At 55.8% G+C, this 27,301-nt stretch overlaps 1 protein-coding gene across 2 annotated transcripts; it reads left to right on the top strand.

The window, feature by feature from the left end:
• The first annotated feature begins 478 nt into the window (after nt 1-478).
• On the top strand, nt 479-27,202 carry SLC15A4 (solute carrier family 15 member 4). Of its 2 annotated transcripts, none has more exons than XM_082699861.1 (8): nt 479-1,040; nt 6,241-6,536; nt 10,559-10,727; nt 11,122-11,199; nt 11,643-11,811; nt 19,699-19,854; nt 20,911-21,069; nt 26,209-27,202. In XM_082699861.1, exons 1-8 carry the CDS (start codon nt 516-518, stop codon nt 26,355-26,357), a joined length of 1,701 nt encoding a protein of 566 aa, XP_082555987.1. In that variant the 5' UTR covers nt 479-515; the 3' UTR covers nt 26,358-27,202. The 2 variants fall into 2 exon arrangements, with proteins under 2 accessions (XP_082555987.1, XP_082555988.1); XM_082699862.1 differs by having other exon boundaries at nt 480-1,040; nt 10,619-10,727.
• Nucleotides 27,203-27,301: the final 99 nt, after the last annotated feature.

Raw genomic sequence — 27,301 nt, 5'->3', positions numbered from 1 at the left:
CCGTCCCTGCGACAAGGACGCGGGCTCTGAGCCTGGCTTCTGGGACAGCCGTCCTCGTCGCCACCCCCGGGAAAGCCCGCGGTGCGGCCGCCAGCCCGGGAGGCGCGCGTGGAGCCGGCGGCCGGCGGGCAGCGCAGGCTACGGTGCGGCTCACCGTCCCGGCGCGCAGGGGGCAGCACCGCCGCGGTCTACGTCTCCGTCACCGCGGGCTGACGACCCGGCCGAGCCGGCGACACTGCACTTTTTCAAACACGGCGGGCGCGGACGCCGGGACTCTGACGCGCCGCGCACGCCGGAAGTCGGAGCCCACCGGAACCGGAAGGCCCCGGCGGCCACGGGCCCATAAAGGCACCGAGACGGGGGGCGGGCCGAGGCGTGGCCGGACGGGTCTCGCGAGAGCGGCGGCGGCCAATCGGGACGCCTCGGGGAGGGGGGGGCGGGCCGGGGCGTGGCCGGGCGGGTCTCGCGAGGAGGGCGGCCGGAGCGGCGGCCGGAGCGGCGGCGGCGGCGGGCGCATGGAGGCCGAGGCGGGCGAGCGGGCCCCGCTGCTGGGCGCGCGGCGGGAGGCGTTCGCGGGCCGGCGCGCGGCGTGCGCGGCCGTGCTGCTGACGGAGCTGCTGGAGCGCGCCGCCTTCTACGGCGTCACGGCCAACCTGGTGCTGTTCCTGAACGGCGCGCCGTTCGGCTGGGAGGGCGCGCAGGCCAGCCAGGCGCTGCTGCTCTTCCTCGGCCTGGCCTACCTGGTGTCGCCGTTCGGCGGCTGGCTGGCCGACGCGCTGCTGGGCCGCGCGCGCGCCATCCTGCTCAGCCTGGCGCTCTACCTGCTCGGCGTGCTGGCCCTGCCGCTGCTGGCCGCGCCCGCCACGCGCGCCGCGCTCTGCGGGGCCCCGCGCCCCACGCGCCTCCGCAACGGCTCGGCGCCGCCCGGCCCCGACGCGCCCGCCCGCTACTGCGCGCCCGCCGCGCTGGCCGCGCTGGCCCTGGTCGGCCTGGGCGTGGGCGCCGTCAAGGCCAACGTCACGCCCTTCGGCGCCGACCAGGTGAGCGCGCGGGGCCGCGCGTGGGGGCGCCGGGGAGGGACGGGCCCTCCGGGAACGAGGGCGAGGGGGCGGCGCTCCGAAGGGCGGTCGGGACACGCCGGCCGCAGGTGCAAAGGCCCTGGGGCCGGGACGGGAGCGATGCCCTCGTGGCCGAAGCCGCTTCGGCGACAGCCCTGCCGCGGTCCATAAGCGCATCAGGTCAGCACGGACGGTGCGCGCTTCAAGTTCCCCAACGATCTGTACCAAATACCTTTGGGAGAACCTACAACAGAAGTGGGGAGAGCCCTGGGGACCAGGTCCTGGGCGCTTCAAGTTCCCCAACGATCTGTAGCAAATACCTTTCGGAGAAGCTAAAACAGAAGTGGGGAGAGCCCTGGGGCCAGGTCCTGGGAAGCCTTTAAGAGACTTTGAGGCATAGTTGGAATAGAGTAGGAAGCCTTTGTGGGCTCGGCGGGGCGGGCCGGAGTACCATGATCTGGTGTTCGTTTCTAAAAGCGGGGCTTCCAGCGCAGGTGTGTGCCTGGCGGCTGAGGCCTGACAGCCAAATCTGGTCCACTTCCCCTTTTCGGGGGGCCCATCGACTGAGAATGCCGAGGTTCTTACGTTCCTGAGTGGTGGGAAAAAAAAGCAAAAAGAGTCTTTTGTAGCAAGGGAAAGTCTTACGAAATTCAGATTCCGGTCGCCATAGATAGAGCTTGATTGGAACAGTCCTGCCTGTTGGTTTTCGCACACTGGTCTGGGGGGCCCGCTTTCACGGGGCCGCAGCAGAACGGGGAGTTGTGACAAAGACCGGGTGTCTCTCAGAACCTAACGTGCTTACGCCCTGCTTCGTCACATAAAAAGTTTGTGGCGTGGTGAAATGGCAAGGGAAGTGATGACCACCGGCGTACCAGGTAGGAGTCCACTGCACTGGCCCAGTTAGAGGGGCCTGGACTAGGGTGGACTCGGTGGACGCGGATTCAGAAGGGTGCATTTAGGACAAGTCGTGTCGTAGAGTCGGCAACAGTAGGGAAGACGATCTCTGGGTTTTTGTGCTGAATAACCATGTGATTGTACCAACGGCTGCTGGGCACCAGGCCCTGTGCGCCGTACCATATTAGTCCTCATGATACCACCGCTGGTGTGCCCACTTCACAGATGAGGAAACCAAGGCTCGAGAGGAGAAAGCATTTGCCGCAGGTCGCAAAGCTAGTACAGGACTGAGCCAGGGTGCAGAAGCCTGTCCTTGAATGTGAGCTTTAGGTAAAGGACCAGTGTCAGGCTTCCCCTTGAAATGAGGTGGCACAAGGTCCTAGTGATGTTGGGAGTGATAGCTGCCTCGTGTTCCAGATTCTTCCTTCTCTGCACCAGGAAATGTGCTTTACCCAGGTGAACTCCTCGGACCTCATGGGAATCTCATACCTACTTTTCCAGTAAGAAGATGGAGGTACAAAAGATGACTTCTTTTGTTGTAGGGCGTGTTCAGGCCAGCGTGGTCGTCCCAGTCTGATTTCTCGATCTCTGCTTTAACCGTGGCTTCGAGATAGCCATGGTGGGACACAGGGCGGCTAGGACAGACTTGGGTGTCTGGGCCCAGGCTGGTGGCTTCGGCCTGCTGCCGTCAGTGAGGGCACAGCCTTAGCAGCACAGTGAAGCACCTTTACAACCGGCCACGTGGGCCACGAGCCACATGAATGTTTGTTGTGCCCCTCAGGGTCCTTGTTATACTGCCTTAGCTACGCCTCAGGACAGCTTGGGGACTGCACTTGTCTCTTTCACCGGAAGCACCCGGGGAGAAGGTTCCACCCGCCCAGAACCACAGCAGGGAAGTGGGAGCTGGGTTGGGACCCAGGCAGTCCGGCTTGAACACCTGTTCTCTCCAGTCAGTAATGGACCAGCAGTTAACGTTTTGTATAGGAACGGTGTTCTCGTAGAGGTTATCGAGAATGCCTGACGGAACAGGAACTTTTTTCACGTGTAATAACACTTGGACATTAAAAACAAAACAAAAAAACCCGCTTCTATGAGGTAACTGGACTAATCTCTTCAAATATTTATTTTAAAAATTTTTGTTTGTTTGTTTTCATTATGCTCGTTGGCCAACACGGAGGACTTCATAAGTCCTTGTCGTAGCATTCAGCGATTCACGAGTTGCTTATGACACCCAGTGCTCACTCCACCACGTGTCCTCCTTGGCTTTATTTTTAGGTTTCCATGGGGTGTTGCAACTTTTAAATCATTCAGCCTGATGAGTATTTCATTTATAGCTACAGAAAAAGAGAACCAAGGATCTAGGTGCAGGGTCTATAAAAGCGTATGTTTCACGGTCCCCGTCAGTTTTGGCCTGGGATTAAAACATTGAGTGCAAAGTTGAGATCATCTCCCCTGAAGTGATGCGCGGATAAAATAGATGGGGTCCCTGGGCGCGCTGGCGCATGCCCCAGCCGTGGGCGTCCGTACGTGCTACGGTGGGAATGAAGGCTGGAGAGGCCATGCCAAGGGATCGGACGTGAGTGATGACGCGTCCTTCCGTTCCTGTTGTACGGAAGGGCCTGGAAATGGGCAAATCCATAAAGACTGGAAGAGGCGTGGCAGCGGGGGCCGGTGGAGAGCGCATGGGAAGTGCCCCTGCAGGAACTGTGTTTCTTGGTGGTGTGATGAAATGTGGAATTGGATGGTGCTTGTGGTTCCTCAAGTGTGGGGAGGCTCAAACCCACAGAGACAGTTGTACCTCAGAATGGTAAATTGTTTCACATGTGGTCTGCGCGACAAAGCATTTAGGAGGGAAACGTTGGGACCCTTCCGCCAGGGTGCTAGCTCCGCGGCCAGGGGTGCTGGCTTGGTGGAGGGGGGTGTGGCTCCGAGACCCGGGTCTGGGCAGGAAGCCCGCTGGGCTGGACGGCTGCGCTCGTCCTCAGGATGACTTAGCTGCTCCTCTCCTGGCTCTTCTCGTTTTGAGGAAGTCTGATTGTGTTTCTCAAATCCTTTCCCTGCTCCCTCACTCCCTGCACCCCTTATCTCTGAAACAGGGCCTGTAGGGATTGTTCCGAGTGAGAGACGGGCGCGGTCAGGCTGTGCAGCCCTGGGGGGTGTCTGCTGGCCTGGGCCGGCAGGTGGGCTGCTGACCATGCCCATGCCGAGGTGATCCAGGAGGACGCTGGTCCTGCCGGCCCCTTCATTCCCCCCAGTGCCCCACCTGCGGCAGAGATCACAGTGTCCTTTCAAACAGAACTGAAAGAAGAAAAGCTTACTACACAGATGTAGGGAGCGAATGATACATTTTTTTTTCTAATGGAAAAAAAGTAGCAGCCTCGCGCCTTTGAAGGAGTCTTGCCAAGCCAGCTGACTGCCTGCCTTACTGTGCTGGTCTCTGGTCTTTGAGCTGCGCTTTTCTGAGCTGACTGCAGTGGCCTCTGTTGACCAGTCACATGAGAGGCTGTTTGCCCTCGCTGGGGAGGGCGGGAGGCCCCCCACGCTGGTGCTGATGTAATGTGACCAGCGACGGGCTCGCCAGCTCTGGGCACAGAAGCATGTGATGTGTAGTTTGTAGGAGCTGGCTTCCCATTTCCAGGGGAAAAAAAATCACTAGTGTGTTGTTACTTATGGCCTTAGGAAGAGGCTTCAGTTTCTCCAGTAATATTGGAGAATTCGACCTGGACGTTCCAAGCAGTTGACTGCCAAGTTCCCGCAGGACGACATGCGCAGTGTCGCCGTTGGTGACGAACAGGGCTGATGTGCTCGAGCTAATAATGTGTGTTGTCTGCATTAATTGCAGAGGTTCTGTTTACCGGCCCTCCTCCTTTTGAGGTTTGCCGAGTCCGCCCCTCCCCCCCATTACTGGTTCTTATATCTTTAATTACATTTTCTCTGAAACGATTTCTCAGCTTATGGTTTTTTCTTCCCTCTGGTCTGTCTTTGGGTAGCGTGAGTATTTGCGTCCAGTTTATATCTTTTGTGTCCCCATGAAGAGCCGTCTTAGAAATAAGAGAAATTCCCAGGACGACTCATTAATTCTGTCCTCATGCCAGCATTGGGTCTAGGACCTCCGCGCAGATCTGACATAGGTAGAGCACAAGTTGAAGTTCCTCCTGAGAATGGGTGGTTTATTTGAAATTCAGATTTTCGGTTTGGGATGCTGGTTAGAAAGTCATCAGCTCAAGCATGTCTCTTGCCAACACAGTAGCCGTACTAAATAATTTCGGAATAACATTTTTTTTATCTTTTGAGGAGCACACAATTTTGGGTGTTTTATACCAGCAACTTTGATTTCGGGAAAATAGCGATTACGATGTTACACCAAGTTCCAGGTCTGCTGACAGGGTGCTTTTTTGTATCTGGCACTTGGTTGTCTGGGCCCCCACTGAAAACCTTTGTGCTCTGCTGATGGAGATTGTTCTGTGGAACATGTCAGATCTGTGACCTGGACAGAAATCAGCCTCTTAGTAACTTGTAAGGAGGAGACAATAGAGGTTCCTAGGACAGCAAGCCTAGAACTGTCTTTGTATGCAACCCAGCATTGACCTTTAGGTAATAAGCTTGAGAAATTGTGTGAGATCACTGCCTAGAGTAGAGTGGTGTCCTTGTAAACGTGGACGTTACGGTGCGAAGGGAAGGCGTGTGGGATGCGTGCCCCCCACGTGGGGAATGTTACCTGGTGCTTCTGCTGAAGTTCTGGAGATGAACGGCTGTCAAACCCTCCAGGGATTTCTGTCCTTAACCAGCTCGTCTCCTGATTCCCTCCATAGCCTTCCTGGTCTGTGCAGTGTTGGTTTCAGTGTGGGATTTCCTCCGGGCCCCAGATTGATCAAGGCGTGAGCTACACAGCAGTGGTTCTGAAACTTGACTGTGAGTAGAAGTGCCTGGAAAATGTTTAAAAGGCCTATTCCTGGCCCCCAACCCCAGAGATGGTGACTCGGCAAGTCTGGCCCGAGAGCCTTGTGAATCGGCACTTTGAGGCGGCGTTCTGGTGTTTCCAGAGCACGCGGTCCCCAGATGTTGCTTTGAGAAGCTCTCTTGGATTTCTTGGATGTGAGCTCACTTAAGAAAAACACCACGCAGGCGGTGTAGTGATGGAAGTTATCAGGCGCTCCTTTGTCAGGGATCCCGAGCGTATGTGTAAGCTGACTGTGCTGCGCTTGCTGCAGGTCGTCACCTCGCTATACAGGTTTTTCATCCTCGAAGGGTACCACATTTCAAAGTCTGTTTCCTTCTGTTGCCTTAGGTTAAAGACCGAGGTCCAGAAGCCACAAGAAGGTTTTTTAATTGGTTTTATTGGAGCATCAATCTGGGGGCAATCATCTCACTGGGAGGCATCGCCTACATCCAGCAGAACGTGGGTTTTGTGACCGGCTATCTCATCCCCGCGGTCTGCGTCGGCATCGCCTTCCTGGTCTTCCTCTGCGGCCAGAGCGTCTTCATCACCAAGCCTCCCGACGGCAGTGCCTTCACCTATATGTTCAAGATCCTGGCATATTCGTGCCGGCCCCAGAAGCGAATCGGAGAGCAGAGTCCCAGTGGGTGAGTGCCGAGTTGTGATCGTAGGCTCAGCCCACCACGACGTACGTCCCCATTGCTGTGAATAAAGTGCTCGCTTCGGTCTGACGCAGGCTGATGTGCAGGGCGGGGCTCCCGCCTAGTGGTTTAATGTCTCACGTCAGCTCGAGCATGTGCTGTGGCATTACTGTCTTCCCGCAGCTGGACTCCAGAGCTCATACTTTGTGTATAACTTCCACATTGAACTTGCTCTCACTGCTGATTTAGATGGACCTCTTGTTTGTAGAAGGATGAGGGAGGTAGGGGCCCCTGGGTGGCTCAGTGGGTTAAGCTTCTGCCGTCAGCTCAGGGCATGATCCTAGAGTCCTGGGATCGAGTCCTGCATTGGGCTCCTTGCACACTGGGGAGCCTGCTTCTCCCTCTGACTCCCCTCCCCCTGCTCATGGTATGTCTGTGTGTCTGTCTGTGTGTGTGTGTGTCTCTATCTCTTAAATAAATAAAATCTTTCAAAAATAAAAAAGGTCATGGAGGTAGAAATTGGCAGAGAGCATAGGAGAGGTACTATACGTACTGTGTACGTTTGTCTTCTATTCTAGAAGTTTGGAGTTCATTTGAATGAACGATAAAGCACTTGCTTACTTTGTAGGTGCCCTTCTGTGCTCTAAGCTGTTGTTTCTCACTTGTGAGTCAACAGCTGTGTTGATCAGCCTGGACCCCATCGTCCCATGGTCACTGCAACTGCTCTGTGACAGAAGGACATAATAGTATTTTGAGATGCAGTTAGGGGAACTACATCATCCCCTTTGTGTGGGACTTCCCGTTTTCACGCCAAAAGCCCCGTGGTCCTGAGGGTTTTAGCACTGAAAGCCCCATGTCCTGGGGAAGTCCCTGCAAACTGGGAAGGATGGTAGGTCACCGTAGATGCACATTAATAAGGGCAAGTCTGGGCCTTAGCCCACGAAGAGACCTCAGCAGTCCTGGTGTTTATTGAAGCATAATCTACGGGTAGTACAGTGCGTCGTCTTAGCTGTACAGTTCTGGAATTAGGACCTTTAGCCATGGAACCGCAATATGGTCAGGACAGAATATTTCCCTCACCCCAGAAGAGTCCCAGGGACCCTTTGTGAGGGACTCCCTTGGAACATTGTGATCACAGTAGGCCTTCCTGGGGGGCGGTCTGTCCCAGAGCCAGACGCTGACCCCTCAGGGCAGTACACCCCTGGCTGGGTGGCTCTGATTGCCAGCAGCTCCTGCAGGCCGACTCCCATACCTGCCTCCTCGTGGCTGGTCTGCTTGTATCTTACGTGTGCCCTTGGAGTCCCATGAATGTCTGATACTGGCTTCCATGCGGGACGTTTGAAGCTGTTCCAGAAGAGCTCTCGTGGCCCTGCCCCTTGGCTCCGGGCTGCTATGGTTCCCGCAGGTCTCCCAGCTGGTCCAGGAATCGGAAGGGCTCGGTGTGGCCTTCGGACTCCTCGTTCAGCACTAGCGATGGTGGCATCACACTGGAGAAGGGGCAAAGATTCAGACCGTGCTGCCTTCCTGCTGCAGTGCCAGAACCTGCCTTCAGGCAGAAGCGGGTTCACATCCAGGTGCTTATCCTGCGGGTTGATTTCTCAGGAGCAACGTGAGTGGCTCTGCAGTTTCAGGGTGTCGGTGTGGGTAGTCCCTGGCAAACGTTTCCACAGGAGGACGGTCCTGCTTTGTGCACGGTTTGGGGTTCTGAATGCACAAGTGGCCTGACGAAAGAGCCTGGGACTTACTGCCACTCGGAAGTCTGATTTCCCATTAGGTTTGGTTTTGGACAGCTGGCGCAGTTAAGATACAAAGGACTGTCTTGAGAGAGGTTGGCGGTCCAGAGAATTCTCAAATTACGCTCTCCTCGCGCACAGAGTCCGAGCTCTGTGACCTTGGGCAGGTGAGTGACCTTGCCAAGCCTGCATTCCGGTTTTGTACAGTGGACAGGGGCTCATTGCGAGGCCTGAGCAGCTGATGTGTGCACAGCTGTCAGCTGTGGCGCGTGGCGCGTGGTGAGCGCCTGCTGATGTCCAGGGCTCCGTCAGGATGCTCTTGCAAACGGTCGGCTGCAGAAATCTAGGAAGTGCAGCATTGCCCAGCGCTCCCTTCATTGGGCCCAGGCTGCTCTGTGCCGCCAGCTGACTTCCCGTGAGAAGTCCACGTGTGTCTGTTCAGTTCATCGAACTGAGCGGGACGAGTTGTAAGGCTTTCCTGAGATACATACCTCGTTGAGTTGAGAGTCTGAAAATTCACAGCCCCTCTTTGTGAGAGAGCGCAGCCGTGTGTGCACAGACTGGGGAGTGGGGGCACTTCTGGGTCCTGTCTGCGTTTCGTGTCGTTTGTGTCTGTGGTTCCACAGTGAACCCTCATGTGTTGCAAAATAGTACACCGACACCGTGTGTGAGTTAGGGAAGGCGTCAGGTGCGCATCAACTTGGCACTTTTCAGGATGTCTTAACGACACAAGACGAGCAACGGGACCAGTAGCGTTTCGGGGGGTTCTCTGTGTAAGCGTGGGTTTCCTGCTGGGCGCTGACATGTTTTTGGAGAGACACACATAGGGTGTAGTGAATCTCTGATAGTACCTGAAATAGGTAGGTGAGAACTTTACTTTTGCTTTTGCCCCGCCCCCCCCGCCATTGGAGAAGTTCTGAATATCTTCAAATAAAGTATGACAGTATCTTTAGAGTTTAGAGTTTCTCTCTGAGTGAAGCTTTCCTGTTATTTTCCCTGCTAGATAAACTACGTATGATTAGGAGTAGTATCTTTCTAAATTAATTTGTGTATCTCTAGCACCAGGTAGAACGGACCTGGGCATGGAGTATGTGCTCAGTAAATGTTTGTTAAATTGAATTTAGCTGTACTGTCCAAAATTCGGCTAAAATACTAAGTTACAGTTTTCAGTGTTTTGGTTCTTCCCTCCATTCAGATGAAAAAATATCAATGTTTTATGAAACAAAAATGATTTAAAATAGTTGTAAATTGGGTAAGAGTTTATAAACTAGAAAGCTTGCACTGCCATTTGTATCTGAGTCCCAGAACAGAAGTAGGGAAGAATTCTTGAAAGTAATTATTCATGTCCTGGTATTTCTGGCTTTAGAGAATATTTGGCAAATACAACAGCTTTTTCTGTTTTATCCTTAAGAGTCTGGGAGCATGCCTCACCGTTAGAGCGTTTGGAGCTACCCACTGGGACCTGGTCATTTTATAAATAGTGAGACTGTCCTAGAGTAAGCGCGTGCCACTGCTCACGCACGAGCTGTGACTGAAAGGCCTGCGTTCTGACCTGACACACCTGAGCGTGAGCGTGAGGCCTGCGGCCGGCGGCGGAGGGCAGGGTGGCGTCCCTGGTACCTGGGTGTCGGGCTTTGCGGCCAAGGCTCTCTGGCTCAAGTCCCAGACCCTTCCTCCAGCTTTGTCACCTTGGGCACCTTCTTGCCCTCTCTGACTGGCTTCCTCCTTGGGGCAGTGGGGCCAGAACACTGTCCCCATGCCTCCTCCCAGGGCCGTGGTCCAGGGTAATGAGCAAAGCACGCAGTGGACCTGGCTGCCTGTGACATCGTCACGGTCCCATCAGCACCCCAGCTCTGCCTCCCAGAACAGAGCCCTTCTTCCCGGGCCCTTCCGTGGCTGCACTTTCCGTCACCAGCTTTAGTAGCAACACGGGTGTTGTGGTTGTGAAGTTTTAAAGCCACCTGCTTCAAATTCCTGACAGTCCAGCCCGGTTTTATTTCCCCTCAAACGCTTGTCTGGCGATGTCGCTGGCTCAGTGCGGGTGACGGGAGCTGGGGAAGAGACCGCTAATGTGGCAGGAGCCGCAGGTGCCTTTCGCGGCGAGGCCCTCTACCAGCCCTTTCGGCACATGTGCAGTGCTGGCCGCTGTGTGGGGTTTGCACGGCTAGTGAGCAGGAGGGCCGGAAAGCAGAGCAGTGCAGCAAGCCGGTTCCCTGCCTCCCTGCTTAAATTGTTGCCACGTACCTGATTTCTAGGGCTGGAAGAAAACTAACTCCTTCATTTTATCTCCCAAAGTGAAGGCCTTGGAGTCCTTCAGCACTCTTCTAAACACAGTCTGTTTGATTCATGTAAGAGGTCTCGCGGAGGGCCGTTTACGGAGGACACGGTGGAGGACGTGAAGGCCCTTGTGAAGATCATCCCCGTGTTCTTGGCTTTGATCCCCTACTGGACAGTGTATTTCCAAGTGAGTCGCGACTGTCGCGTAGCCATAGCTTTCTGTCCCGCCTTCGCTTTGGGCGCCACCAAAGTGCAGGGGCGCTGTGCCCTCTTCTGCAGAGTCTCTGGGATCTTGGAATCCTGTTTCCAGTCGTGGAACTCACTCCTGCTGACATAGGCGTCCTGAAACCCTTTTCATGAGAGACGCTAAGAGCGGGTGTGCTGCTGTTTTTCCAGGCCCCGCCTTTGGGTTTAGTCTCTGTGACTTCTGTTCTAAAGTTGCTCTCCAGGGGACTTGTGCGATGACCAAAGAATCGCTCTCTTCTCAGACCTGAGCCCCACGTGTGTCCTCGCGGGGCGGCCTGGGGTGGGTGGCCCGCTGGAGAGCTCCCGCACCTAACGGCCCCACCTTTCACACGCAGATGCAGACAACGTACGTTCTGCAGAGTCTCCATTTGAAGATCCCGGCGATCTCCAGTATCACAGCCACTCCTCATACGGTGAGAACTGCTGCAGTGAGGTGAAGACGCTCCCCGGAGCTTCTGTGAGCGGCGGTGCCTGCGGCCGGTCGGCCGGTCCTTCTCAGAGCTCCGCAGCTGCTCCGAGGGCGGCTTCGTCGTTGGAGTGGGACTTGTGCTTACTTTAGAGACCGTTCTCCTGGGGGCCGTGCTGTTTCCTAGATGGTTGACAGGTGCCAACCAAACACTAATCTTCCTACCTGACTTTTTTCTCCGTAAACACACAGAACAAACCACAAATGCACTTAGAAGTGAAAATCTTTTTCAGTTCCAGTATCTTGAAACTGAGACTTTTCCCTTAGGAGGTTATACTTCGTGGGAATGGACTTCGCTAGAATAAAGATTTTCTCAGGTAGACATTAGTTGTGAGGTGAGCAACTCCTTGCTCCCAGGAACTAACCTTGTCTCGTGCATTTCACTTCCAGTTCCCGGCGGCCTGGCTGACCATGTTCGACGCAGTTCTCATCCTCCTGTTAATTCCCTTAAAGGATAAACTGGTTGATCCCATTTTGAGAAGAAATGGCTTGCTCCCGTCATCCCTAAAAAGGATCGCCGTTGGAATGTTCTTTGTGATGTGTTCTGCCTTCGCTGCAGGTGGGGAGGCGTTTTGGTCTCATTTCCGGAGCTCGAAACTGGCCTTAGCCGTTGTGGGTGACTCGGGGCCCCGTGACGGGCCCTTGGTCACTCTGTGTAGGCGCACCCTAAGAGGACGGAGTTGGGGTGTTGTGAACGGGTGTTGTTTGCTTTCTGGTTCCCGTGATGTGAAGGTTAAGATTTTCTCCCTACGGTTCCGCTGTTTTTCTTCTAGAGCCGAAAGCAGTAAAGTGCTCTGGAAAGTGACTTCTGGCTTGGATCAGAGGAGGCTTGCTCTCTCCCTTCTGATGGAGATTGTGGGCGACGGTCGATCGCTGAGTGGATGAATTTTTATATCGGTCTCAAAGTCATGGGTTCACTCTTGGCGTTCTTAACTTAGGTCCGCAGTTGACTTTGGTCTGTCCCTGAACAATCGTGTGTATGTTTCATGAGGAGAAAGATTTTCTCAAGTCCAGGTTCACGACTAGCACACACCCCCAGAGGAGGGGATTCGAGCCAGTGCCTGAAGCTCCCCAGGGCCGATGAGGCAAGTTTTCCTTTGGGGGCCTCACTATGTTTTCATGGTTCTTACATTCCGGACTGTTAGGTTGTTAGAATATCTTTGTCGACATTCTCAGCTCGCTCTGGAGTTTTTCCTTCATTAATACTTGAAAATCATTGGACCATAAGACAGCTTAGTTACATAACAAGAACAGAAAAGCTGATCCTCCTGAACCAACCATGTATCACCCACTGTTATGAGGAATTTAATGTTAAGCACCGCTGAGACAGGATTTCATATTCTGCAGCAGTGTTTCCCAGCAGCCTCCGTGCGCCGTCCCCAGAGTGAACGTATTGATATAGTACTTAATAGATAGAAAGAAATGAGTCTCTAGGCTTAAGAAATCTATATTCCAGGGACCAGGACATTTTAGAAGACAATTACGTTTTCTCTTGATCAAATAGATAATTAAAGCAAGCTTGTGTCTGGATGAAGTGTTTCCTGTGTGCTCTGTTCGTGGTTCTGTTTCTCCTTCAGTCCTGTGGCTCAGGGGAAATAAGAGCAAATAAAACTGAATTGCAGTGGGGCTGTGACTGCGGGTCTCATTCAGCAGGTCCAGAGATCGTCAGGGCTGTCTGGAGTAACTGCTGCCCGGGGGTGCTGTCTGTTCGTCCTGCCTCTCTTGAGCAGCTGCCGCAGGCTCAGCTTTGACCCTGGAGCTCCCTTCTGTCCCTGTGCTGGTGGGGCCCTCTCTGCACCACAGCCATGCTTGTCACATGCCAAGGAAGGGGGTCCTAGTTCTCTCCCTCTGGGAGGGGAGGTATCCTCGGTTTCCAGGCATTTCCTGGGAGATTCTAGGTTTGGGCGCCTTTAATACCATCTTGTCTTTCGATTTGATTGCTGGCCCGGTACCTTCTGGGAGCCGCCCTGAGAACTGGGGAGGGCATTCCTGTGGTCTCTGCACGTGTTTATGTAGGAGGCAGCTGACCGCTGAGTGACCGCGGAGAATGCCCCGTGGGCAGGGCAGCCAGGGCTCACCAGTGCCAGCAGAGCGCTCGGCACTTCTCGCCCAGCGCTGGGCAGGATGGGCCTTGCTCTGCGGGGTCGCCTGTGCCTCGGGGCGGGGGCTGGGGGGAGCTGGTGTGGTCACATGGCCCTGAGGCTTCGGAGTTGGAGAGTCTCCCTTAGGAATAGGAGCCACCCGCTATACTTGTGTTATTATACTTGTGTTCTTAAACAGTGGGAAGGAGCCCCAGAGTCACTGGTTCAGGGATTTTAAGCCTCTGGTACTTGATTTAGGCACAGTTTATTAACTTAACAGTGGCACGAGCTTCACGAAGCTTTACTTCCAGCCCGAGCGAGCATTTAACTGGAACATTAGTAGGCTTTGAGTAGAGATTGAAACTCTGAGCAAACCAACATTTTAATAGAAAAGAAACTTTTGCCTTTGAACTTACTCCCCTCCCCCATAATCAATCAGTATCTTCCATTTAGAACCACGCCTGCTGGGAATGGTTCCTTCTGTCACGTCTCTCCGACGAGAATCAGGCAGGTCCCTTGGGTTTCTCAAGCATGCATAAGGGAAAAGGGAGCGCACTCGTTAGTTAGATTTCCTTTCCCCTTAAAGAACCGTGTGTCCCCGAAAGCACCGTGTGCGTACAGTCCTGGGTTACTGGAGCAGCAGATGCTCACTGGAGGGAAGGCGAACTCGGAAGCATAAAGAAGGAAATAAAAACCAGCTGTGATTGCCCTAGAGGCGCTCAGCTTTAGGGCGGTGCGAACCTGCCTGGTTTTGTGGGTCTACCCACACCCCCTCTGTGTTTTTGCAAGGATGGGACCCCGTTGCGCAAGCCTGATTGAGAAAGTAAGTGTCAGAAAAACCCGAGGAGCAAAGTAAAAGCCGTGTGTGTTACGTGTAAGGAGGGAAGATTGTAGATACAGAGGAGCCATCGCACATGTGTGCACACACACACTCACTGGTTGTTCCACCACCTTCGGAAATCCGTGGTTCCCGCTCTGCGGGCGCTGGGAAGATTACGGATATGATACGTGGTAGATATGTTGTATTTCCTTTGCCCCCTTCGAAGACCAACCCTGAAGCATCGTGACTGTCCTTCCCCATCAGCCGTTCCTCTGCAGTCCTCTGTGGTTGGGGCTCGGGGTGCCTGGGAGCATGACTGGGCATTCCTGCGGAGGGTTTCTGCAGGTGTAAGCAGGGCGTCCCTTTAAGGCTTCGGATGAGCTGACAGAGTTCCCTTCCAGGAAGCCTGTGACTCCGCCGTCATCCCAACCATGGGGCCCACCCCTCCACCTGCCGGCCCCTCCATACCTTTGGGGGTGGTGTGGGTGCTGGTCAGCACGGGCGTAGGCGGGACTGTGCGCGGCCTTCAGGGCCCGAGAGCATCCTGAAGTTGGGGTAGAGCCTGCTGAGAGCCTTTCCCTGGCTCATATCTGGCATTAGTTAAGTGCGGGTCCACAGCACGTTTTCAAAAATTAGTATGACATAGTCGAGCCACGGTCATGACAGATGCATGGAGAAGAACTGGGGAGCCCCCAGAGCATCCATAACCCCCCCTTCCAGGGTGGACGCGTGATGTCTTCCAAGGACATTCGCTGTTACAGCTAAGTCTGTCCTTTTTTAAAGAGAAATGAAACCGATTATTCACAGCTTATGACTTAACTGTTCCTGATTCTGTTTTTCTATGTCAGTTACACATTTAAATCACGGTGTTTAACAGCTAAACGCGCCGTGTTAAATATACCATCCGTTCTTGGACCGGTCCTCTCGGTGCGGGTGGTGGCTCCCTCCAGTCTGTCCGCACGCCGGACGCTTGTGCACACGCCCCCGCCCGTCTGCATGTCTGCCTTGGCTTTCTGTCTCCCCGGTGGAAAGTGTTCAGGCCACGGGCACGAGTTCCGCTGCCGGCTCTCTTGTCGGTGCTCGTTCCTTTCCCTGCGAATCTCTTCCCTGAAGGATTTAAACACGGAACGTCTTTGTTTGGAGGCGTGTTACGGTGATGACCATTCCCCCTGTTCTCGGTCCCAGATTCTGTGTGCAGTTAGGCCCTTTGGCATTTTGTGCCGGGGTTTTCTTGTTCATGGTGACATGCAGTCAGACCTTTCATTGGAGGAATATTCTTTCTAGTATTTTCCTGTTTTCTTGAGCTTTACTTATGGTATTTTACAGTTTTACGCATGTCTTCATTTTAGGTGCTGTGCATTTTATACTAGGTTTATTCCTAACCCCTTGGTGTATTTTTGCTCGCTCCCATAAGGAATTTTTTTAAAAAATTCTGAGTTCAAATGAATTCTTTTCGAATGGTCACTTGTTTTCTTCAGACAGCACGGGTTCCCTTCCTGCCGCCAGGTGACTCTCCCTCCCTGCGTCTCTGGTGGGCAGTGTTGGCGGGACTGTGGGTTAGTGCTGGGAGAGCTGGGGGTTGTGGAGAGCCCACCGTCCCCTGGGCTCTGACGGGCGCCTCCAGGGCAGCTCCCAGAAGCTTAGAACTGGAGTTTGAGATGCATATTCACAGTGATGCTAAATTTCTAACCTTTATTTCAAGGTTACTGGGTCTATTTTGGTTTCCAAGAGGATTGCATGCCCCCTCACCCCATCCCCGGATATTGATGATTTAGTTTTATTAAATTCTTGATGCTCAGGCCTCCTGGGTGGCTTACTAGGTTAAGCCTCTGCCTTTGGCTCATGTCCTGGTCCCAGGGTCCTGGGATTGAGCCCCAAGTCGCGCTCTCTGCTCAGCAGGGAGCCTGCTTCCCCCTCTCTTTCTGCCTGCCTCTCTGCCTGCTTGTGATCTCTGTCTGTCAAATAAATAAATAAAATCTTTAAAAAAAAAATCCTTGATGCTCCTTCCTGCATTTCTGAAACAAATGAGTCTGTCCAGAGGGCAGCCTGTGGTGGTCTGTGTTCCTCCACTGCTAGCTGACCGCGGTCTGCGGTCTGGCGTTGGGGTCGTATGGCTTCAGGAAGGGAGTTGGTAGACCCCCAGTTTCTGTGGGCAGGAGAGTATCACACTGGGGAATTTCTGTGCGCCCAGGGGAGTTCAGGTCTTTGCCTTGAAAATCACATGAGCCTGTTCCTCTCTCAGAAGAAAAGGGATGAGGTTTTCACCTTTTCCTCAATTCTGTGCAGATTGTGTTTTCTCTTGAATCACTTTTTTTTTTTTTTTTTAAATGTCCTGAGTAAACCATTCATTTTATTGAGTTTTAGAAAAATTATTGGACTGGAGATAAAAATCGTCTTTTCAATAAATGTGTTTCCTTCCTCTTTTCCAGTTTCGTGTATTTATGTTGTTGTTTTTTTTTTTTTTAAAGCAGGCTTGCCAGAACTGTGTGTATGTGATGATTTTTCCGTCGAAGTACATCTTGAATTTATCAATTTGACTTTCTGTGTGTTTTCTAACAACAGAGAACAAGACGGGATTTCTGTTACTTTGGGTTTGTTTTGTGATTTTCTCTCCCGTGAGTTACTCCAGGCTTCGTTTACTTTCGCTGTTTCTTCCCCAATTAATAGTGAAACCTGTGGGATGGCATGAGTGTGCCTGTCGCTGACACTTGGGCAGGTCTTGTGTGCTTGGATTTGTTGTAATTTTGTCGTCTTCTAAGGCGACTGAACCTGCGTTTCACTTCGTGACCCTGCGTGATTCGGGGCACGGTTTTCCTCGTACTGAGGCTGATCCGTGGGTCGCTGGTGTCTCGTCTTACTGTGGAGTTGGGAGAGGTCATGGCTTTACAACTCCCGCCTTTGGGCTGCAGACCCTCCTTTCTGGCCTGGTGGCACTTTCTAGAAATGTTCGTAGGATGCTGAACAGGATAGATCCTCTGTTGGAGCTCCACGGGCTGTTTCATCAGACGCGTTCTAGCAGGACCCCCGACCTGTGCGGCTTGCGAGGGGCGCCGGAGCCCTGCGGGTGAGCGCACGGCCCAGGAGCGTGTGGCCGTCTGCGCATCATCTGCTGGATGGGCCCGGGGCCCGCCACACCCAATCTCAAACACTGTGTGGGTCTCCCAGTGCGACCCCACAAGCACACACCTTTGTGTTCCCCCATTCTCTGAGTTCTGAGCTGTGGGTCGTGGCCACGGTGGCCAGGGTTTGCCTTTGGGCCTCTGGATGGCAACCCTTGCACCAAGCGAAGCCTCGTAGTTTTTGTCCACTTGTTCTGCTGACAGGAAAGAGGTGTGTCTGTCACGGTGTCACTGTGTTTCTGTCTTCTCTGGGGTTAACTGTGCCCCTGGGGGAGAAGCGGTCCCGAGCCCACGCCTGCAACCAGATTTTCGGGCTGCTCCCCTTTCCAGAGCGTGGTGAATCCGTGTCTCCGTTCCGGGAGGATGGACGCCGTCCTGTCTGATGCCGTGGGCAGAGGGCCGCGCGTCGGTGCAGAGGGCGCGTGTGCAATGCAGCGCGCCTGTGATGTCCCATGGGCTTCTCTTGAATCTTTCTCTCTGCTCGTGTCATGTGGCGTCACCTTGTCTGTTGCTGGTGACTGCCGGCCGTCTCTTGGCCGGTCCTTTCCCTCCCCGGCCCCCGCCGTGCTGGTACGCCTTCACCCTGGTCCTACCCACACCCGCGGGTTTGCTTTCCTCTGACGTCTGCAGAGCCGTGGGTCACTGAGGAGTGTGCTGTGTTGGCCATTACGGCCCCTAACGTCACGCTCCTGTGGGTGCTGCCTCGTTAGTTCCCTGCTGTGACCTCCCGACGTCCTGCGCGGGACCTCGGTGCTGGCGGCTCCCCTTCCTCCATGAGCAGCTTCCGCGGACAGCGCTCCGTGCCGCGGTCGTGTGCGTGGTGGCCGCGCGCAGCACACCTCCGGACCCTTCCCGACCCGCCGCAGGAGAGCCCTCCGCCTTCACAGGCTCCCCCCCCGGCTCGTCCTCGGTGTCCCCCTGGCCAGCACCGCCTGTTTCAGCCTCTCCCCTGATGCGCACAGCGTGCGTGTCGCGGGTAAGACCGTGGAGCAGGTCTCGTCCCTGTTGGCAGCCCCAGCCCTCGGACGCAGGCCCACGCGTCCTCACCGGTGCTGCCCTCCGTGGGGAGGAGAGTGTTCTCTCCAGCTGCAGTGTGCAGCCCTCAGGACGGGCTGAGTGAGAGAGTCCTTCCTGCAGACGGAGCTGTGCTAGGATTGCCCTGAACTTCCAGCTGCTCGCTGGTGGCTGGTGCGGTGACCTTGCAGTGTGAGGGGAAACTCTGCCGACCCAGAGGAAGCCGCTCACACTTTGTCCCATGCCCAGAGGACAGCTGTCCCTTGTGGACAAGACCCTTCATGCCACTACCAAGAGTCCTGGCAGAGAGAGCCACGGGCCTGCCGTGCCTCAGAGGCCGCGTGCAGAGCAGCCAGGAGCACCAGGCAGACGGCTCCGCCAGGTCTGCTCCCGCACTTCCTGCTAGCAGCCGGGGTGCGGAGGCGGGGGGCTCGGGGTCCCCTCCACGCGCCTCCAGGGAGGGGACGCAGGACTTTCTGACGGAGGTGAGCCAGAGGCCTGTCCTTACGTGCTCCTTTGACAAGTGCTCTCCTGGTTGGACATTCCCCGTGACCTGTAGCTTGGGGGCCGCTTCCAGAATTCGTCTTCCCCCTCCTGTGACTGGTAGCCTGGACCTTCTCATTCTCAGGCTTCTCTCAGACAGCTGACCTTCCTCATCCTCACGCTTTTAAATACACATGCGCATGCACAAACATTTACTAAATACTCCAGCCCATTATTCCATTCACAGAGCTCTTTAGGACCAAGACCGGCGACCTCTCTGACCTCAGAACTCGCTGCTACGGCTGTTGCCTCTCCGCTGCAGGCTGAGCGGCCTGTGCCTTCCTGCACAAGGAGGGGCTGCTCGGGCGCTGGCTTGTGTCCCTGTGCGGTTTGGTTGCCCTCATTGCCCTCGAGAAATGACCAGTAACGGAGCGAGATCGAGGGCTGCTGAGGGTGCAGGCTGTTCGCCAGGGTTCGGCGGGGAGACGGGCCTCCCGCCAGGGCCGGGGCTGTAGGCTAATGCCCGGAAGCCAGCTGGCCAGCCTCAGGCCCCCAGCGTGGCGAGAAAGACGTCTCGGAACTCAGTGCCCCCGACGAGTGGGTGCGCAGTTACGCTCCTCACGGCAGGCGGGTAACAGAAGGCAACCGGGCGAGCTGGGGCGAGCCCCGTGCGGGCAGCGTCCGTGGTGTGAGGCGGCGTGAAGACCCTCCGGAAGGGGTCTGGTGGGATCAGTGTTGGAGTAACCGTTTAGGAAGTCGCCAGTGCGCGGTCCTTTAGGTTGGGGCTTTCCGGGGGCGCTGGGGCTCTGGGCCACACCCTTCCACTTTCTCGAGTAGTCCGTAAGCATCTTGCAGCAAGCCTGTAGTGTTTTAGTTTAATTGCAAACATTAATGAGTAAGTGTTCTATTAACCTCCTTATGAATTCCAGGAATTTTGGAGAGCAAAAGGCTGGACCTTGTCAAAGAGAAAACCATCAATCAGACCATCGGAAACGTCGTGTATTATGCCGCTGACCTGCCGATATGGTGGCAGGTGCCACAGTACGTGCTGATTGGCGTCAGTGAGATATTCGCCAGCATAGCAGGTGGGCCTTCTCCCGCGCAGGTCTGGGGCCGGCCTGGTGCGGAGGGGACGGGGCAGGATGTCTCCCTGTGTGCTCTGGTAGAACGCACAGAGAACGGGGACCCGTGTTTCATGGCAGCAGCGGTGGTGTTGGATGTGAGTCGGTAAGTACGTGGTACTGTGGCTGAGGCTCTTGTTTCGGGTGTAGAAACGGGGCTCCCAGAGACATTTCCGTGGCTCATCCACTACCATGGAGGTGCCACAGAGGGAGGAGGCGGCCGTGGGTGCTTCCTCCCAGGTTGGACACTTCCTAACCACGGCTCTGTGGTTCTGCCGTGGCGGCCCAGGCACCAGCCACTGCCAGAGCTCTGGGTGTGTCTGCTTTATGAAGGAGGCAAACCTGTTCGCACAGTCCTCCCTCCTCCCACGAGCCATGTGCTGTGCGGTATAGACAGGCACATAGTGTGCAGACCAGCTCCCTGCTGCTGGAAGGGAGGGACCGAGTTAATGATGACCAGAGCCTGGATCGGTTGTGGGGGCTTGTGATTCCCGCCGCACCGTCAGCGGACTCCGGTCGCGTGTGCTCATGACTCCGGAGGACAAACAGAGTGGTCCTGCGTTTGGGATACGCTGTAGATCTCCATGTGTGCTTATTATAAAAATCTGAGTTTATAGATGTCTCATTGAGATTATCTTAAGATTTGTTGCCTTTAAGATAGAAGTCTTCCACAGAATCCGCATTGTAGTCTGTATATGTTGTTCATACCTCCTTAGCTGAGAACAGAGAAATTTGCTTTTTTGGCCATAGAGATCAGTGCCCGAGCCAGCACGTCAGAGGTCACCGTGACGTGGGAGAGCAAGGACTTGACCTTTTGCTCGGTGACTGACTTGCAGGACTCTCGTGGTGAATGGAAAGGGCCCCTGATTTCTTGACCTTGTGTTAAATACAGTCTTCAGAGCAGGGAAGGGAGCTGCCCTGCTCACCCGCGTCCCCACGTGGGGCCCCGTGCTAACCCTGCCATGTTCAGGCAGGCCCTGTCAGCCCCGCTCTCACGGAAACAACCTCCTCTTTCTGCAGGTCTCGAGTTCGCCTACTCGGCCGCCCCCAAGTCCATGCAGAGCGCCATCATGGGCTTGTTCTTCTTCTTCTCCGGCGTCGGCTCGTTCGTGGGCTCCGGGCTGTTGGAGCTGGTGTCCATCAGAGCCATCGGCTGGATGAGCAACCACACAGACTTCGGTATGGACCGCGCCGCTGTTTGAACACGGCTACTGGCCGTACCCGTGCTCGGGCTGCGGCGGGCGGTCGTGTTAGTGGAGGACGTGGGCTCGGGCTGCGTGGGGTCGCGGTAGTGGAGCTCGGCTGCCTGGGAGCTGTCTGAGACCCCGCGCCGCCTGGTCCCCTGCATCCTTGTGCGTTTGCTGGGCACAGCTGAGCCTCTCTCTGGGTCTGCGGGGCTGCTGCTGCTTCCTCGGAATTCCGCGGATCAGTCTGGTCCGTGTCCCCAAGTTGTCTTCATTCACCTTGGGGGTGGGGTGGGGTGTGTGTGTGTGTGTGTGTGGTTTCTCTTTCTTGACAGCACTTCTACATTTTCTGCTGTTACAGACACGGATAGATAGTAAGTTCCTTTCTGGAGTCACAGCTGTGACTCGTGACTGACAGGAGGGGGTTTTACCGCTGACGCCAGTAGGGGGCATGGTGGGCGCTGAGCAGAATCACTTAACAGAGAGTTTTGGTGTTCCCAGATTTATGGTAGCTTTTAACTGGGTGCAGGAGTTGAAGGTTTACCTCTTCTGTTTGGTGTGTGAAAACCGCCTTCTTACTTGTTCTTGTTCAGTCTGCGGTATTTCCTTGGGTCCAGGGCCCTTAGCTACTTTTGGGTCCTAAACCCCCTTGGAACTCTGATGAGAGCCTGGGGACCTGCCCCGGGAAAATACACAATTCCAAAGACCCTTCCCTGACTAAGCTAACATTCCCGTTGTGAGGGGGCAGTTTCGGCCTGTGGAGTCCCAGGATGACTTCCAGAAACCACAGCCGCTCCTGTGGCCCCGGGAGCCCCGGCCTTGCTGCGTTCTGGCTGTGGGAGCTTCCCCAGGGCTGGCTCAGGGGCCGGGGTAGGGCTTTGCTGTTGATCCCCGGGCCCCTGGGAGGGGGAGCAGCAGTGGAGCGCGCAGCAGGTGCACGGCGGCTTCTGGGAATTCTCACAGGTTCGTGGTGTCCCGTGATCTGTTTTCTGTGCAGGGATGGACCTTCTGCAGACAAATCCTTGACACGGAGAGCAAGACCCTGTTGATTCTTCTGTTTCTTTGTCTTACTTTTCAGCATGTCTTGAAGGATTGATTGTTTTGATGACCTCGATTGATTGCTTTCCAGTGATTTCATCCCCTTGTCACTGATTATCTCCAACTTTACCATCACTTGCTCTTTATTTCCGACAGTAGCTTCCAGCCCCCCACTGTGAGGCTCGTCTCCGGTCCTGGTGCCCGGCTTGGAGCTGGATCCCGTGTGCCCGTGTCATTTTCAGAGCGGTGTGTCTTAGGACAGCCCCTCACCATGTCTAGGGCTATCCTTATTCTCACGCCAGTAAGGAGCGTTGCAGCGAGCTGTGGCCACAGCCCCCAAGGCCCCTGCAGCCCGGTTGGCAAGGAGAGATGTGGATGTGGGGAACGCACAGTGAGCCAGGCAGCTCCCTCCCAGCGCCCTCCCACCTGGGGACTTGGGGCGAGAATGGGACCAGGTAATCCCCAGCGTGCACGCGCCGGTAGAATCTGGCCGTGGAGGGAGTGGCGGATGTCATCCTGGGCGCCGTCTGTGCGTCTCCCGGCTTCCTGCTGCCCCGGCCCCTCCCTTCTGCACTTGTGTTCAGGCTGGTGCGGAAGCAGCGGCCTTGAGCTCGCGAGCCTCTCCGGGTCAACGCACGGCGTGGCTCCCGGTGTCGTTACAGGACCGCGGGGCCGAGGTGGAGCCCGGCCCTCGCTCCTCTGCTCCCTCCCCGCCTGTTCCCGGGTGGCTGGTGCTCGCCGTCCCCGGTGCCGTCCCGTAGATCCGGGATGACTCGGGCTGTGACGTCCCGTAGATCCGGGATGACTCGGGCTGTGACGTCGCATAGATCCGGGATGACTCGGGCTGTGAAGCTCACCAGTCTTTTTTTTTTAAGGGTTTTTGGTTTTTTTTTTTTTAAGATTTGTCTTAGAGAGAGCATACATGAGCGGGGGCGGGGCAGAGAGAGAGCGAGGGACCCCCAAGCGGACTCCACGCTGGTGGGGAGCCCGAGGCAGACCCAGCCCGCGGCCCTGAGAGCGTGGCCGGAGCTGACTGAGGTCAGTAGTCGGGCGCTCTGAAGACGGAGCGTTGCTGGCGCGTACGGTGTGCAGCGCACGTCTTGGAAAGTATCGAGTCCGGATCAGGAGGCGGTCCGTTTCGGGAGGCTGCCCTGGGCCTGCCGGGTCAGTCCGCTCGCCGGCCTGCTGGCTGCTCGCCGCCGCGACACAGGGCACCGTGGACTCCTCTTAGCTGCGCCCTGTGCTCTCCGGCTCCGTTCCACACGTGCGTCTGGCGCCGTCCTCTGCGGCCCGTTCTTTCTGACTCTGACGAGAAGCCGGGCGGCAAGTCAGTCCCGACTCGCTGCGCTGTTCTGCTCTCGCCGGCTGTCGGTGATGTTGCGGGTGTGAGGCTGTCGTGAGTGAAGCGGCTGGCGACCTTCTCGCTCGTATGTCTCGGGTGACCTGTGAGCTCATTTCTCCGGGGCCCAGGAGCCTGTCTGGTCCAGTCCGACCTCCCAGAGTTCACCGTCTTCGGGGTTGATTGTCCTTCGGTTTGCGAGGAGGCCCAGGAAGTACAGGGTGACAGTGGGCGGCAGACGGGGCTCTGAACGCCCTTCCTGACCCCACACAGGCCGACCCTAATCAGGAAGACTGTCGTTCTTTGGCATGCCAGCTTTGAGCTTCGCAAGTTGTAATATTTATTTACATCCTCACTTGAGAGGGAGAGTGAGTGCGTGCCCGGGCGAGACGCAGGGTCCCCGCCGAGCAAGGAGCCCCCAGTGGGGCTCGATCCTGGGATGGTGACCTGAGCCGCAGGCAGACTCTCAGCCCACTGAGCCCCCTGGGCGCCTGTGCCTTGGAAGTTTGAAGTGACTCCTTACTTTGGGGGGCTCCTGTTTCAGGTTTAGCGCGTGGAATGACATCATCGGGGTCCTGCCAGCAAGCCTGCGTGGCACCGTGGAGTTAAGACAGCAAGGGCGACAGCAAAGTCTGGTCTCCGGGAGGGCTGGGTGGGCCTCCCGGTACCTGGGACAGAGCCCGGCACGCAGCAGGGACTCAGTCACTGTCCTGACTACCGTGTAGACGGTAGGAATGCAGGCGCTACCAGATCCTTTCCGGCGACGCACGGGGGCAGCCCTCACCTTCCGCAGCCTGCCCGAGTGCTGGTTCGGATGTGTGCTCTGTCATTCTTTGTGTGCACGAGTACAAGCGCCGTGGGGCACTGAGTCAGTGAGTGTGTGTTCAGACACAGGGAAGGTTCCAGAACAGCCCACCCTCACAACCCAGCGTCGGACGAACAGGAGCGCCCAGTTCTGATAAGTGAATCAGAGAGCTGCTTCTGACGTGTATGAGCGAGGGTGGCTCTGGAGACGCCGCCGAGCGAGTACGTCTTTGCTTATCTGTCGAGAAATGTGCTGCCTTTTCAGTGGGTTGGACGGATGGCGGACATGCTAGGACACCTGTGGGCCGTGGCGATGGGGTCAGGCTTCTTAGGGAGCCCAGGGTGACGTGCTGTGAGCGGCTCTGAATGTTTCGGTGCAAACATTGTGTTTTGCACACACACTTCTCCACACGGAGCGGTGTGGTCCGTGGTGGCTGGAAACTCCAGCGGAAAGACTCCCGCTACAGACTTGACGGTCCTGGACCCGTGAGGACCGTGGGGATGGTCCCAGGCGGGCGATGGTGTCGCCTTCGTGCGTCCCGGGTCCTGTGCGGGGTGCCCTGTGTGCACGCGCTCTGCACACTGCTGTTGCCCCCATTTCACGGGGGCTGGGGGGGCCACCTAGCCCAGACATGGCAGGCCACTTGGCTTTGAGCTGCATTGGCTGAGCATGTGTGTCTGGAACCTCTTCGGCCTGGGTGGGGTGTGTTGGGAACAGAACGGGGCAGCGTGTGCGAAAGGCCGTGCTCAGTGCTTGGGGCAAAGCTGAACGTCAGCTACGTTAGCTGTTGGGACAGAGGATGCACCCGTGCCACCTTGAGGATGCTAAAACCTGAACCTTTTTGGGGAAAATTTTAAAAATCTTGTGTTAAAAGATTCTGTACGTAGAGTGCCTGTCAGCCGTCGCCCTGGCTTGTGCAGGGCACCCGCGCGTGGAAGGGCGCTTGCTGTCCAGGAGCTGCTGCTCAGCGCAGGACACCCACAACTCCTAGGCAGATGCGGCGTCCGGGCGGGCCCGCGGTGTGGCGTGTGGCGTTGATGGGTGTCCCGGTTCTAGACCCGAGCTGTGGAGAGCGTCACTTTATGATCGGCCTGCGGGTGGGTCCTCAGGACAGCTGTGCGCACTGGGTCAGCCCGCAGCCCCCGGGGAAGAGCACCGCGGAGAAAGACTGGGAGGAAACCCCACCCCATCTGGTATCGCTTCGGGGGCGGCACAGGGCCGTAGTGGGGTTGATTGTTCCCTTTCCCCAAACCTTCTGTACTGGAAGAATTTAAGGAAAAAAAGACTTTCTCAACGTTGTTTGTATTTTGGCCAGTGGACACTCCGCTTGTTCACCTCGGACGGTTCCCTCCAGCCCGCCGGGTGGATTCTCGGGAGCCATGGTCTGAAATAGGTCTTGTTGCTGGGCTTCCTTGGCCAGGCGCTGTGGCCTCATCCTCCCGTCGACCAGTGGGGAGACTTTTGCGGGGGACGGGGGCGTTCACGCCAGAGACCCCGGTCCTGAGCCTGTGGTAGAGACAAAGCTGCCTTCAGAGCAGCGTTTGCAGCAGTTGAAGAAGCAAAGTGCTTATGTATTTTAGATAATAGAGATAAAATTCCCCCCTCCTCCTCCTCCTCCTCCTCCTTTTTTAAATAACCGCAATGAAAGATGACCGTGACCTTACTAGGAACCAAACTTAATAGCCGAACTCTCGTTTTTTTTTAAGATTTGATTTATTTATTTGACAGAGAGATCACAAGCAGGCAGAGAGACAGACAGAGAGAGAGGGGGAAGCAGGCTCCGTGCTGAGCAGAGAGCCGGATGCGGGGCTCGATCCCAGAACCCTGGGGTCATCACCTGAGCCGAAGGCAGAGGCTTTAACCCACTGAGCCACCCAGGCACCCCAATAGCAGAACTCTTGAATAGTCCCTAAGTGCAGCTGACGAACTTCTTTCTCCCTCTTTCTCCGCAGGCAATATTAACGGCTGCCATCTGAACTATTACTTCTTTCTTCTGGCCGCGATTCAGGGAGCCACCCTTCTGCTTTTCCTGATCGTTTCTGTGCGGTACGACCGGCAGCGCTCGCGAGCCAACGGGGCGCCTGCCGGCAGGAGGCCCTGACGTCCCGAGGCCATGGCCCGGACTGAAGGCGGCCACGTGCTGAGCAGGAGAAGCTTCTCCGACTTCCTGACCACGTGCGTGGTCCCTGGATTGCGTCTCCTCTTCTCCCAGATGAGCTGGGTAAGTGCCTTTCCGTGGTCCGCTCCCGGAGCAGACGCAGGCTCCTCATCTGGACCGCCGGGAGCCGCAGGGACGGAAGCTCTCCGCCGAGCCAGCGGGGCCTCGGGAGACTGCGTGTGTGTCCGTCGGCGCCCTGATGTTTCCTCCCTGTAGACCGAATGAGCTCACTTTGTTGTCCCTTTTGATTAATGCACATCTGCTTGTCCGGAGGAACGGGAGGGCTTTTTAAGAGGTAAAAGTCCAATGTTGCAAGATGCTGTGCGAAGGTCGCGCTGATGGTTTCTGTCGTGAGATGTGGGTCCCGGTGTTGCCCGGCTCGTCGGTGCGGGCCGGTGGTGAACCTGTTGTGTCCGCTGCTTCAGAAACTACTTCTCTTTCAGCCATTGATGTCGAATTTTTTTCTTAAGAAAGAACTCGCATCAGGAAATACTTAAGACTGTGTGTCCTATCTCAAGCTGCGAAGCAGTGTACAGGGTATTCGAAACCTCGCCTAGTCTATGCTTCTGGATCACTTCCTCCTGGATACCACCGAGGCTGAAGACCGGTCCTGGTGGACCGTTAGGGACATGTGACTAGGAGCAGAGTCTGTCATTCGAGACCATTGGCAGTGTTACACGTTACCTGTGGACTGGAGCTGTGTGGCGTCACCGGCTCCTGGATTGTTCTGGTACTGGATGTGGGGTTGCTGATGTTGTGAAATAAACTGTTCTCTGTTTGTTGCTGTATTTTTGGTGTAATGTTATTACAAAAGCCCCACAGATATGAGGCCCATTGACTGTTCACGGGGGTTTGTACACCGCCACGTGGGAGGTGCAGTTTCCGGA

This window comes from Mustela nivalis (genome assembly GCF_964662115.1).
Source record: "Mustela nivalis genome assembly, chromosome: 14".
NCBI lineage: Eukaryota > Metazoa > Chordata > Mammalia > Carnivora > Mustelidae > Mustela > Mustela nivalis.
Note: the sequence above shows the minus strand (reverse complement) of the source record. Positions and strands in the feature narration are given on the sequence as shown.